Here is a 14,037-nt window from a genome sequence, read left to right as displayed (position 1 = left end):
CTACAAGAGATCAATCTCTAAAGTATACAAACAGCTCAATATCAAAAAAAGAAACAACCCAATCAAAAAATAGGCACATCTAAACAGACATTTCTCCAAAGATGACATACAGATGGCCAAAAGGCACATGAAAAGATGTACGACATCGCCAATTATCAGACATGCAAATCAAAACTACAATGAGGTATCACCTCACGCCAGTCAGAATGACCATCACCAAAAACTCTACAAACAATAAATGCTAGAGAGTGTGTGGAGAATAAGGAACCATCCTACACTGTTGGTGAGAATGTAAATTGGTATAGCCACTATGGAAAACAGTATGAAGTTCCTTAAAAAGCTAAAAATAGAACTTCCATATGACCCGCAATCCCACTCCTAGGCATATATCCAGAGAAAACTATAACTCGAAAAGATACATTCACCCTAATCTTCACTGCAGCACTATTTACAATAGCCAAGGTATGGAAGCATCCTAAATGTCCATTGACAGAGGAATAAAGAAGATGTGGTATATAAATACAGTGGAATTTTATTCAGCCATAAAAAGAATGAAATAATGCCTTTGCAGCAACATGGATGGACCTAGAGATTAACATACTAAGTGAAATAAGTCAAAGAAAGACAAATACCATATGATATTGCTTATATGTGGAATCTAAAAAATGATACAAAAGAACTTACTTACAAAACAGTAACAGACTCACAGACATAGAAAACAAACTTGTAGTTACCAAAGGGGAAAGGGGTAGGGATGCAAAGGTATAAATCAGGAGTTTGGGATTAACATATACACACTACTATGTATGAAACAGATAACCAACACAGACCGACTGTATAGCCCAGGGAATAATACTCAATATTTTGGAATAACCTATAAGGGGAAAGAATCTGAAAAAGAATACATATACATCACTTTGCTCTACACCTGAAACTAAACATTGTAAATCAACTGTTACTTCAATTTAAAAAAGGAAAAAAAGGTTAGAATTACAAAAATAATAATAATTTAGTTTGTTAAACTGAGTCTTCACAAAAAGCACATGACACTGTACATATTTTGTAGTTGAAGAAAAGGACGCAGAGAGATGAACTAGCTTTCTCAAGATCACACAGCAGAGATCATTTGAAAACACAAGTTTATCTGATATGAAAGCTTCCACAGATAAATCTGCTATACTGCAACTTTTTTTTTTTTAAAGAATATATTATTTTATTGGCTGACTCTTATATTTTCAGGTATTTTCTTATACTGCTGACAAAGAAATCAGAACCGATGACTTGTGCTTGGATGTGTCTAGACTCAACGGACCTGTAATCATGTTAAAATGCCACCACATGAGAGGAAATCAGTTATGGGAGTATGATGCTGAGGTATAGTATTTTCTTAATTTATTTATTTAATGCTTAGACTCAGTTATGTATTTCAAATACATTTAAATCCTAAGCTATTTTTTCTCTGCATTGAAAGAATTGTATTTTCAAGCATGCATGCTCATAGCTGAAAACATTAGGATGGTATATCATATAAATAGGTTTTTGCCAAACTAGTCCATTAGTAGAAAATATACATAAGGAAAATAAAGTCATTTTTATGTGCTTAAACTCTGTTATCACCATGTACATGCTCAACATAAATTAGGTAATGGGCAGGCCAAGCCTATCTGAGAGGTATGTGTGTCCTGTATGAAAATGTGCATACAGGACAATATCACTAATATTCTCATATTTTCAAATTTTACGTAATCTGTGATATTTATGCTTCTCAACTTAAAGGAAAAAGAAAATAGCCACAAGAATTAGCATGAATTAGTGTTCTTTACATTAGTAAATACTTTGCAGAATTCAATGAATTAATTAGATACATAATCAGCTAAGGAGTATCTTCACAATATAGCACATTTTTCTGATAGAAGAGAGGGATAGAAAACAGTGAAATTACTGTTGGGAATTTATAGCCAGGCAGTGTGTAAAAACCAGATCGACCATCAGATGGAGCTAATAAAAAAAGAAATATTTTCCTCTGCATAAGGAAGGTGCATTGAAACAGCTGCATTTCTTTCAGTTCTCTTTGCTTAGCAAAATGAATTGGTCATCTTTGCCACATTTTCCACATCATTAAATGATCGGTGACTTATTCAAAGATAAGTAAACTTTATTCTTACAAGATAAATAATACAATAGAGATAAAAGAATTTCACAGATGCAGATGCAAGCCTATAATACTCTGCAAGAGTAACATTTTAAAAACCAACCTTCAGAGTTGTTGGTATTACTGATAGTTTAACAAGATCTTTTTAAACACTTTTTGAATGTCAATTTAATTTGCAAGATATAGTTTCTTAAGTGGAATATCAAGAAAACACTGAATTCTAATGTGATCTGAAACTAGTTATGTAGGGTTAAAATTGGGCCCTAAAATTTATACAAGATTACCAAGCTCCTTAGACAACAAATATTTTTCTTCTGGGACATTATTAAAGACAAACACCCTGAACCCTTCCTATATTGCACCAGTGTGTTCTATTCAGACTCTTGCCTTCCTAATACGTTGTTCATCTTCTCTGTCTAACCACCAAGTTTTCTCTTCAACTGTTATCATCCATCACCATCCTTTAGGTTAAGCCTGGGGATGGATGCTGTTTCCTCCAATAATATGTGTGGGGGTAATCCTGGACCCTGAGCTCCCTACCTCTTCAATGAGGAAAAGTACAGATAAATGTACAAATAAAGGAGAAACAATGCAAGTTTTAAAATAAAAACTTTTGTTGTTGTTGCTGTTGTTGCTCTTTAGTTTTCACTAGGAAACAAGGACTTTACTGGGCTTGTGCTAAAAAAACAAAGAAATCTAGTATATATTAAAAGGAAAGGGAAATGAGCATACATATTTTTTATAAGATGAAGCAGAATTTCAGAATACCACATCTAATCTTTAAACTTTTCTATAATTTTTAAGTGACAACAGCTTCTATAGTCATAATTCAAATTCCTGCATATTTGAAATAACTATTTTTGGTAATTCTGTATATGTTTATATTTTTATCAGCCAGTAGCAAGATTACTGAATATTAGGGGATTTTGAAAGAAAAGTGGAAAAAAATAGCTAGCTTCAGCTAAGATATAGTTTTTTGTAAATTTACTATTTTGGATAACTAGAAGTTATTCTGTTGCAGTATTTTAGAGCACTGTTATGTTCTGTGGCATGTAAACATTATTTCTAAAACACATACAATAAAGCTTATGTCATAAATGTTGAGAAATGTTTATTTTTAAATAAATAATCCAATCATCTTAATAATTATATAAGTTTAATTTACTCTCCTATATGTTTAGGTTTTCAGAATTGTGATGTTCAACTTGTCTAAATTTTAAATCATAATGTAGATTTTTTTGCCAAATTAAAAAATGTAGAATCATAATGTAGCGAAGACACACAAGAATAGATTATAGAAATAATGTACTGCCTTCCTGGAAATTTCAACTTTGAAAGAAAACACTGATTTTATTTGTGAAGAGGTCAGCAGAAAGACATGATTTTTTTAATGAAAGTGAAATACAATATCTATTTTTTATAATTACCTTTTCTTTAAGTTTTAGGTTTATGATCACTTTAAGTCTACAAAATAGTCTCAACAACTGCTACCCAAAGTGTAATTCTAGGACTAGTGCCATCACCTGGGAACTTGTTGGAAATCAGGAATCTGAGAGACCACCCTAGACACACTAAGTCAGAGTCTGTATTTTAGCAAAATCCCCAGGTCATTTATGTACATGGTAAGAGTTTAGGAAGGACAAGTCTAGACAGTGGCCAAACATCTGCTTATCTTTCTTAGTCTTTTTATATGCACTACTGAAAAATATTGCAAAGTTAGGAAAAAGCATAAATATGTTTTAGAAAATGACAAGGCTTCCAGGAGAGAGAGGAGGGAAATGGAGCATAAGGGTGAGAGTTGCTGAGATGAGAAAGGGGAGTAATTGCCAAGCAGCTCTAGTTTCATATTACAACCAGTGGAAAGTAGAAATAGCACTTGCTGTTTTTTTTAATTCTTTATCTACGGCTATCAAGGGCAAATTAATTCTTCTTTGAGAAACCTCTGAGGTGGCGCACTTTCAAAGCAGAATAAGGAGTTCACAGAATTACAGAGCTGAAATTTACCTTTCAATTCTCTCCTTTTAGCCTTTATTAGGAGGAGGCTAAAGTACAAAGATTACACCACCCATGGCTGAGGCAGGATTTAGGTCCTAATGAAGTAACCAAAGAAAGCTAGTTATCAATACAATTGTGAATCTCACAGTGTGAACAACTGAAACATTCCACACCTTATCTCACACAGTCCTTTTAATCTTAAAAAAGCAAGTCATAAATGGGAGAACTTCAAATATCCAGAGAAAAATTGAAACAGTATTGGTACAGAAAGAGGGACCCCTTCCAGGGCCCGAGAGTGGGCTCTCATCTAACACTTGGAAATGAATTGTCTGAGGAGACACACATGCTGACAAAGCAAGAGACTTTACTGAGAAGGGGCACCTGGGTGGAGAGCAGGAGGGTAAGGGAACCCAGGAGGACTGCTCTGCCATGTGGCTCACAGTCTCGGGTTTTACGGTGATAGGATTAGTTTCTGGGTTGTCTCTGGCCAATCATTCTGACTCAGGGTCCTTCCTGGTGGCAAGTGCATTGCTCAGCCAAGATGGATTACAGCAAGAAGGATTCTGGGAGGACATATGGACTGGTGTCTCCTGTCTCCTTTTGACCTTTCCTGAATTCTTCCGGTTGGTGGTAGCTTGTTAGTTCTATGTTCCTTACCAGGACCTCCTATTGTTAAGATAACTCACACAAGTGGTTACTATTGGGCCTGGCCAGGGTGGGTGGTTTCAGTCAGTGGTTCCCCTAATAACTCCCCCGGAGAGACTTCATACTCAAGATACTTCTTGGGAATTGGGGTAGAGGTCTCTTTCTTCTGTAACTACTTCCTGCTGAGAATAGGCATAGTCCTGCCTAGTAGAGTAGAAGTCTCTCTCCACCTGATCTAAATCAAGGTATTCTGTGCCCAAAACCAGCATTCACCCTCATGGTAACAATTTAGCCTGAAACTCTTGGAGCCTGTTGGAGATGAAACAGACAGGGGCCAAACAGGAGGTCTAACAGGATGGTCATCACCAGGCCCAGAAAAGGAAGGCAAAATCTGGGGTGAGAGCTGCAGGGTGTGTGACTTCCTTCTGATTGGTTGGTGGTGAGGTAACAGGGTGGTGGTTCCAGGAACCTTGTGCTCAGCCTGAAATTACCATCCTCTCTACCTGGGTGGGGGCCTTAGTTCCTGCAGAAAAACTCAAAGATGTTCTTATGCATACTCCTTAGGAGGAACCAGGACCCTGCCCCAAGGCTGTACCACCATTTGACGGCTCCTCCCCTGTTTTTGCATCCCCTCCCTTCCCTGATTAACAACTGTTTGAATCTGCCCTTTGGAGCTCAGGGAAGGTCTGGGAGGCTGAATGAAGTCTATATCCTATAAACAAGAAACAGGGGACACAGAAAGGATTTGTATTCCAGAGCCCCACAGAGTCCTATCAGTTTTAATTCAGGAAACTGGGTGATGACAGCTCTGGCCACTTCCTGCTAAAATGGGGCCTAGTCCTGCCTCAATTTGGAAAACAGACACTGAATTGGAAATATTTCTGAGTTCCAAGTCCTGGATCTGAGTCTTGTATGATTCAAATCTCAGTCCCTGGATCTGCCATTTTAGTGTAACAGACCAAATTAGAAGTAGTTGGAAGAGTGACAACTGGAATTTTAATAGGCAAAATAAATCTCATTTCTTTTCAGGAGAATAAGCCTGAAACCCAGTCTGGACCAGGCACTTTGGAGAGACTTGTAGCCATGTAGCCAGTTGTCTAGTTTTATCTAAGTAGGTTTTAACTTTTAATGTGGTGTTAACACATAGATAACAGGTGCTACTGGTCACCACACATGTCTCTTTTTGTTAATGTATGATCTAAAACAATTCCATTGTCTAAAATGTAATAGTTACAAGAGGAGACCTTTAAAAAGTAAGGTTGCAGCTACCAGCTGCCAGCAGACATTGTTTTGAGGATGGCTGGTAGCATCCAATTCTGACACAGCTCAGAAAACTCAAGTTCTTAGCAATACAAGGACTTGTCTGAAATCACACCCATAGTGTCACCTAGTTATTTCATTGGATATCTGAACCACAGCTACTCCATTTTGACTTTTAATTGTAATACTATCCTTAATAAAGCAGATGTCACCGTTAATGATGTTAGTATTTCTCTAGATATGGGAAGATGTAAGAATTTGGGCTCATAAAATCTCCTGAAAGTATTTAACTATCTAAAGGCCTGTTCTGTCAGTTTTTCTCAGAGCACAGAGTGCCTCATTCCTGATCTCCACCTTGAATTCCTTTCAGGGGGTGTTGAAGGTCAGTGGCCACAGTGGCCATTGACTTAATCCTTGCAGAAGCAGATGGCAAGTGCCAGTTTCCAGTCAGCAGGGCCCCTTCATGGTCATAAATTTGGTAAATTCGACCATGGTTTGGGGGGGCATTTCATGACCATTTCGTCCCACTGTGCTGGGAATGCTCACTCCCAGGTCTGGTGAAGATTTCGCTGATAGGCCACTCAGTGTGCTATTACTGGACTAGGTCTTATTAACAGTAGCCAAAAATCTCTGGGCCACCTGTCTTACTAGCCTCTTACAGTCCAGAAAAATATTCCCTCTTGTTGCTTCATCCCATATCTTGAGTTGTGCTATTATAATCATTGATCTCATATGGAACTACATATCATCATTTTATCAGAGGCTCAGTCACACATTTGGTAATACAAGAAACAAAAATGTTGTAAAACAGGCAATATAAAAAACAATATAGCTGGCAGATTAGTGAGGTCATAAGTAGGAATATAAGTCAAGAACTTCCATTAGGTGAAGCCCAGTATATCGCAGGTCATCTGACTTAGTCTGTTCTGTACCAATCCCTATCTTTAAGGGAAATTATATATTGGCATTGTCCATAAGGCACCCAGTGCAGTTTCCTAGTGTTACTAGACTGATTATCCTTAGTATGATTTATTTGTTCCCAACAGAGAGGAGCTTTTTACCTTAAATTACCATAGCCTGGTGTTATCTACTTAAATCTGCCCCATAATTGTGGGAGATTTTATTCCTTGGCTGAAACTTTGCTTGTTGCTCTGATTGAGCTTGCGTAATAGAAGAAAACTCGTATTTATGGCCAGGGTCAGAGCAGGCATTATTAATTGACCAGGTGAGGGGATTCCATCTAGTAATATCAATAGTAACCTGAACATAACTATAATTTTTTTTTGAAAGTAAATTTCCTCACAGCTAACCAATTAGAGCCCTGGAGTGGAGAAATCCAGCAAGGTAACCCAGAAGTACTAGACACAGGTTAACTGGCCACAAGCCCAACAACTGGACTGATTTTTCAAACTAGCATAGGATCGTGCCTATGATAGAAAGGCAACTGATTCATATGCAAAGGTCCAAGAATCAAGAAAACATTATAAATGATCATACAAGTCAGGTCCAGGATCTTGGGCTAGCTGTCTATTTCTGATATTGTCTTTTTCTCATCCTAGGAGGAATGTAGTTTCTCCTATGTTTGAGCATTGTTCTAAGGTGAGTTTGAGGTCAGCAGTCCTCTCTATAGACCAGTCCGGTGCAGGGGCCCTTTGTAAGTGGAAATTAATCCAAGAGTCAATTCCCTTCAGTTTCACTGTGCATGAGCTAGTTAAGAGTACCTGATAAGGGCCCTTCCGTCCATGTTGGAGACAGTCCTTTCAATTATGCCTTTTCCAGCATGCATAATCCCCTGGTTGCTAGTTGTGGGGCATCTGATCTTCATCCAAAGATAGATTACTGAGATAAGCTTCAGAAACAAACTTAGAGTGTCCTTCAATTAAACTTTACATTAATATAACATAACAGCAAGGAACTATCTGGGAGGTGAGTCTTAGTAAATAACAGACTGCCATTAACAAAACTGGAATTTAATATTCACTGAAACATAATCTTTTTCTCTCTAAAATTACCCTCGTTTTTACCAAATATAACCAAATTAAGACTAGTCTGTTTGCAAAATAAGTTTGGTCTCAAGAAACTTGGCCTGATGATTTATATAATTGTAATTGATCATATGGGTTTTCTGCTTGCTGAAACTTTTATAAGGAGTCTCAGACTGAACTTTTAAAAGTCCTCTCAGGGCTAGGAAAGTCACACCAAGGGCTTGTCACAGATTTTGCCTAACAGATCTAAGTGAATGCCTTCCTTTTCAAGGTCCCCAAAATACCTTGAGATTTCTGTACCTGTTATTGAGGGAGCCTTCCTAATTTATCTGATAAAGCTGCTGGGAACCTAAGGGCTTTCACTCTTGAAGGAGCAGATAGAGAGAAAAGATAAATGTTTCAATTCTGCTTACAAAGGTATAATTTACCAAATTACTGTAAGTCATAATTAGTGTAAGGAGAAGGTTTTCCTTATACCTGGAAAACACAGATTTAAACCAGTAATTTTTCAGATAGAAACCATGAAAATTACAACCATATTCACCAGTTCACTCAGTCCTGTGTAACTAATCCTTTTTGTTAACAGCTTTACGAAGCCATCAGGTTTCCCATTAGAATTCTTCAATTTCTTACCCAGTTCAGCATTATGGTCTGAAAGTCAGAAACTTGTATTTATCCAAAAGTCCTTTCTATAAATCTTCTTGAAGAGGAAGCATTTTTGCAAAGGCATCAGAATGAAAACATATCTGTCTATAATGACAAGACTTCAGGAGGTACGTTTAAATCTGTTTACAATACAACTGACAAAGTAACTTGGTTACTGCTGTGACACACTTTCAGATAATAACTAGAATTATGACTGATAATATTTTACCAGGACATATCAGATTTTTAGGAATTCCATATAATCTCTATATCTATATTAGTAACATGTACCACACAATATAACCTAAGAAGATTAAGTTCCCATGTAATTTAACATACCAAATGAACCTAATTAGTTTACTTCTCTCTTTGGGATGTTTCAGGGGCCCTTTGAAGCATTCCAAAGTTAGCTAGAGGTCAAAAGGACTTCATTAGAATTTGATTTAGGAACTTTTGTCAAAAAAATTCAAAAGGGTTTAAAACAGATAATATCATAGGTCACTGTGAAACAATAGTTATTCACTTAGCCAAAGTAACAATAAAGGATTTCAAAGGCAAATACAGAACAGATCACTCAAAAGGTAAAGAAACTTAAAATCTGTTATCAAAGGCAGTTCAGCATTTTAAGAAAACTTGTCCTCTTAACAGAGAGAAAAGGCAAATTCAAGTTTTGTACCAGCTTACTTTTAAAATTCATTTACTCAATCAAATTTATTTTAAACTCAGTCAGTCCTGACCATGCACAAAATTCTTTTCTTGGGGCCCACTTTCCACAAAACTTTTTATCACTTTCTGTATCCATCACTTTATTTTTCCATTCAGAAACAGCCACCTGTAAGTCAGACCTACTTCCTTTTCCCTTAATAAAATGCAATTCCATGCCTCATACCTTTTTTACTGAAAACACACACCCTACTTTAAGCAACCATGGACTGTCCTTTATATCAGCACTCTGTAGATTGGTAAACATAAACCCAAATAATTTCTTGAAAAATGTGCTTTCTTATAGAAAATATCTCAGTGTGGCACCAAACATATTTATTAACAGTCCTAAATACCTTTTGTTTCTCTGCAAAAGGAAGCCAATGTTCAGTAATTAATTTTTCAGTATCTTATTTGGGAATGACCTAGCTATTCAATAACCTTCCATCACTTAATTTAGCACAACTCTAGAATTTCAAGTTACCAGAATCTGGAGAGACTATTTTAGACAGACATTCCTAAAGCATAATTATTCTTAATAGAGTTTATCTAAAAGCTCTTATCTCATTTATATTTTCTTTCCTTAAAAGTTTCTTTACATTGAATTTTGTTTTGTTTTTTGCTGACAATTTTATAACAGATATAACAAGATTTTATTTAGCTTATATTAAACCTAGGTGCAATAAAAGTATTACACTTAATGTTGATAACTCTAAAGACATGTCTATATCAATTAGATTGACAAACTTATACATTAATACCAGATATTAATTTAATACTGAATATTTCCCAGTTCACGTGAACCCGAAATTCAGTTACTTTTCTTTAAGTCAGTTGAACAGAGCTCATTTACAAATTAACCTCAGCAATATTATCCAAAGACAAAGACACATACTGAGACATACAAATATCCAGACAGACACAATGAAAGATTTAGCTTCATTTTCTAAACTTAGTCATAAATCAGGTATCACAATATAAAATTCACTAGTTTATAAATAACAGTTGGAATAAGTAAAATTTTTAAAGGCTTCTTCCCATTTTCCTCTCAGTTGTAGGAGTTAGAGATGGTCTAGATAAGGGTTCCTGAGAGCCCTGGTCTCAAGGCACAGGGAGAGAAAAATCATGTTCTCCTAGTAGGACTTGTTCCCTTAGGGTCAAAATTCTGAAAAGACGTTTGATCAAGCTTGCTTTGACTAACTGTATATGCAAAAAAAAACCAGTTTTCAAGAGTTTTACCTAAACCAACTTTCTCTGGAGTCTAAACAATATGGTGGCCACACATATTCCCATTTCACAAGGCAGAATGGCCATCACAAATCACAACACAGAACACAAAGTATTAAACACACACAGGCCTGGCCATCCTAATCACACACTTGCTTAAGCACAAGATTGCAGTCTCTCAGAAAACCTCCTATAGAGACACAGAACTTCAGATCCGAGTACTAACAGAGTAAATGGAAATATCTCAGGTCTTCAAAAATCTCAAAGGAAGGAAAGGAGGCCAGGTTGAAGGAAGAGGGGAAGGAAGGGGGACAAAAGGGGTGGCCTTATGGATGTCTCCTGCCACCTGCAGACACCCAGGTGTCATGGGACCTTTCCCTGGGCTTCTAGGAAGGGAGGATGGGAACTCAACCCTACCAGAAACAAGAGACCAGACCAGAACCAGAATTCGAGTTCTCTGCCCACCAGAGGTGATCAGGCTCCGACCCTCAGTTCAGGCTGAGGCCCTTCAAGCAGACTCCTACATACAGGATCAGGACAGAAGAAAAAAGGGTAGGATAGGAGGGGTTGAAAAGAGGAAAGAGAGGGAAGGGGAAAGAGGTCAATACAATCTCTTGTTCCTTACCCAGTTGGGGCACTCTGGCCAGTCATCCACGTCAGGAGACCACGGAAAAAAGGGTCCCGGTTGCGGCCACTGGGTCTGGTCCCTCGGCAGGTGAGCTGGTCCCCGCGTACCCTGAGTGGTCAGGATGTCAGTCATAGCAAAGAAGAGGTCCCACCAAAATCGCCATTTGTTGCAGGAAGGGGGACCCCTTCCAGGGCCCGAGAGTGGATTCTCGTCTAACACTCGGAAATGAATTGTCCGAGGAGACACATGTGCTGACAAAGCAAGAGACTTTATCGAGAAGGGGCACCTGGGTGGAGAGCAGGAGGGTAAGGGAACCCAGGAGGACTGCTCTGCCAGGTGGCGCACAGTCTCAGATTTTACAGTGATGGGATTAGTTTCTGGTTGTCTCTGGCCAAACATTCTGACTCAGGGTTCTTCCTGGTGGTATGCGCATCACTCAGCCAAGATGGATTCCAGAGAGAAGGATTCTGGAAGGACATATGGACTGGCGTCTCCTGTCTCCATTTGACCTTTCCTGAATTCTTCCGGTTGGTGGTGGCTTGTTAGTTCCATGTTCCTTACCAGGACCTCCTGCTGTTAAGATAACTCATGCAAGTAGTTACTATGGGGCCTGGCCAGGGTGCAGTTTCAGTCAGTGGTTCCCCTAATGGTATCATAAAGCCTCAAAACATGGAATCTATGCAGCTGCTTTGGTTTGTTTACTTCTTAAGTGAGTGGGGGGAGAAAAGAGAAGGAAATAAAGTTTACTGAATGTCTTTAATTCTATCTGTTTTCTCGTGCAATTCTTACAACAGTTCTGTAAGATATTATTATTTGTATTTTTCACATCAATCAAGTAGTGATTAGTGTGTTTAAATTCCTTGTCTACATCTGCACAGCCCAGGTTTCTGGCACTAACTCCAGCAATCTTTCCACTACACTACCTTGCTTCCTGAGGTCATTGAAAAACTAAATATAATTGGATGCTTTCAAATGATGATTGATGATCCTTAGACAGGCAGGACCTGGGACCCTTTGCTGCAGTGCTGCAATGCTTGCACCTGGACAAATGTCTCCTCAAGCTACAAATTACAAAGAAACTAAAAGGGACTAAAAATAACTGTGTGCATGCGCAGCTGGGGCAAATTATGGACAAAAAAATACAAAAAGACCAAAAAACCCAACTGCCACTTCTAAAGAGCCGGGAGCAAAGACAGGGTACTGCCCATGCCCCCTGCACACACCAGCTCGTGCCACTCCCCACCTTGGAAAGGCCACAGGAGTGAAAAGGTTCCCTTGCTCGCTCCCCCAAGGTGGGGGGTGGGGGGTGCGAGCTTGTTCCTTACATGGGGTGAGGGTAGGGCTGTGTTCAGGGGTTGGGCCAGAGGGGTGGCTTAGGTGTTTTTCCCACCCCTTTGGTGGTGTTGTGCACAGGGGGCATGCACAGTACCCTGCTTTTGCTCCCCACTCTTCAGAAGTGGCAGTTGGGGGTATTTTTGGTCTTTTTGTCCATAATTTGCCCCACCTGTGCATGCAGTTTTTTTAGTCCTATATAGTTTCTTTGTAATTTGTAGCTCAGATGTTTGTCCAGGTGCAAGCACTGCAGCAAAGGGTCCCAGGTCCCAGCCTATCTCAATTTGATAAGTTAAATGTACAGTATTACAAATGAAAGAAATGGTTAAATATTATCAATTATTTGTGGTACCAAATTGTATTCACACAGAATTTCTCCTTTCCTTAATAACTGCAAAGATGTACTGCAATAAATTTTGTCTATTTAAACAGGCAGTCATAAAACTACTTTGTCAGTATGGTCTGATTGCTTACGAATTTTAGCCACATGTATTCATAATATAATTAATTAATATCTAATTGTTTCACCTTTCATTTGAATGAAACTAAGAACTTGTTGGTAATAAATACATGTCTTTGGCCAATTCTGATTTGAAATATGGAGTTTCCCACTTTCCTAACTAAGTATTTATTAAACAATACAACCATGCATTTAATTCAGTATCACTTTATACCTGGCCAAATATGTTCATTTTGGGGGCAACCTGAGCATCATTAGCAAAACTGGAAAATCCCCACCTGGTCTAGAATCTCTTGAAAAAATTCCTTGAACACTTTGGTGCTGTGAAAGCCCATTGCCACAAAGTTAAAACAAAAGGAAAAACAACCTATATTTCATCTCACTGAAGTATTTTAAAGATTACTGTTATAAAGGTCTGCCATCCATCCACTCTCTTGTATTCAAGTTGTCTTATATTATTCTATTTCATTGCAATTGGGTTCCAATCCATTTGAAATCTGTATTTTCCTGCAATAAGTGCACATAATCACATTTCTTTTTGAACATTCAGGCGGCTACATACAGTGTGAGAATCTAATTTTAGAACAGAACACTTATGCTCAACAAACACTATGCAACAAAGAAAAAAAGGAAGCAAAATATGATGCTAAAAATAAGTCTTGTTTTTCATGTGACTGAGCAAGTTGACTGAGAAAATGCTTGTTATGAATTTGATATCCATCTGTGTCAAATGTTTCTCAGAGACACAATATCAGGAATTTTTTTTCAGTAGGTAAAATATATGGGATTTATATTTACTGAAATCACAGAAGCTTGTATTTAGATTTTACTTAATACCTCCTCTTTTATTTCACTTTATCAGAAAGCAGGTAAATGGGAATATAATTTCAAGGTAAGTCATCTATAATTGCCAACCCAGCCATTTCCCTGAGTAGGATTCCTAACAAAAATAGTGGCTTTATTTACCTTTTGAAAGCTGTGTATATCAGACAAGTATTATATTTCC

At 37.8% G+C, this 14,037-nt stretch overlaps 1 protein-coding gene across 6 annotated transcripts in view; it reads left to right on the top strand.

Moving 5' to 3' along the window:
* The window catches only part of GALNT13 (polypeptide N-acetylgalactosaminyltransferase 13), a 560,834-nt gene that overhangs the window by 538,286 nt on the left and 8,511 nt on the right, over nucleotides 1-14,037 (top strand). For all 6 annotated transcript variants that reach the window (XM_060302436.1, XM_060302437.1, XM_060302439.1 and 3 more), the window contains one exon: nucleotides 1,240-1,374. In XM_060302436.1, coding sequence (XP_060158419.1) covers nucleotides 1,240-1,374 — 135 coding nt within the window. The remainder of the gene's footprint in view (nucleotides 1-1,239; nucleotides 1,375-14,037) is intronic.

The sequence above is a fragment of the Globicephala melas genome, chromosome 7 (genome assembly GCF_963455315.2).
Source record: "Globicephala melas chromosome 7, mGloMel1.2, whole genome shotgun sequence".
NCBI lineage: Eukaryota > Metazoa > Chordata > Mammalia > Artiodactyla > Delphinidae > Globicephala > Globicephala melas.
Note: the sequence above shows the minus strand (reverse complement) of the source record. Positions and strands in the feature narration are given on the sequence as shown.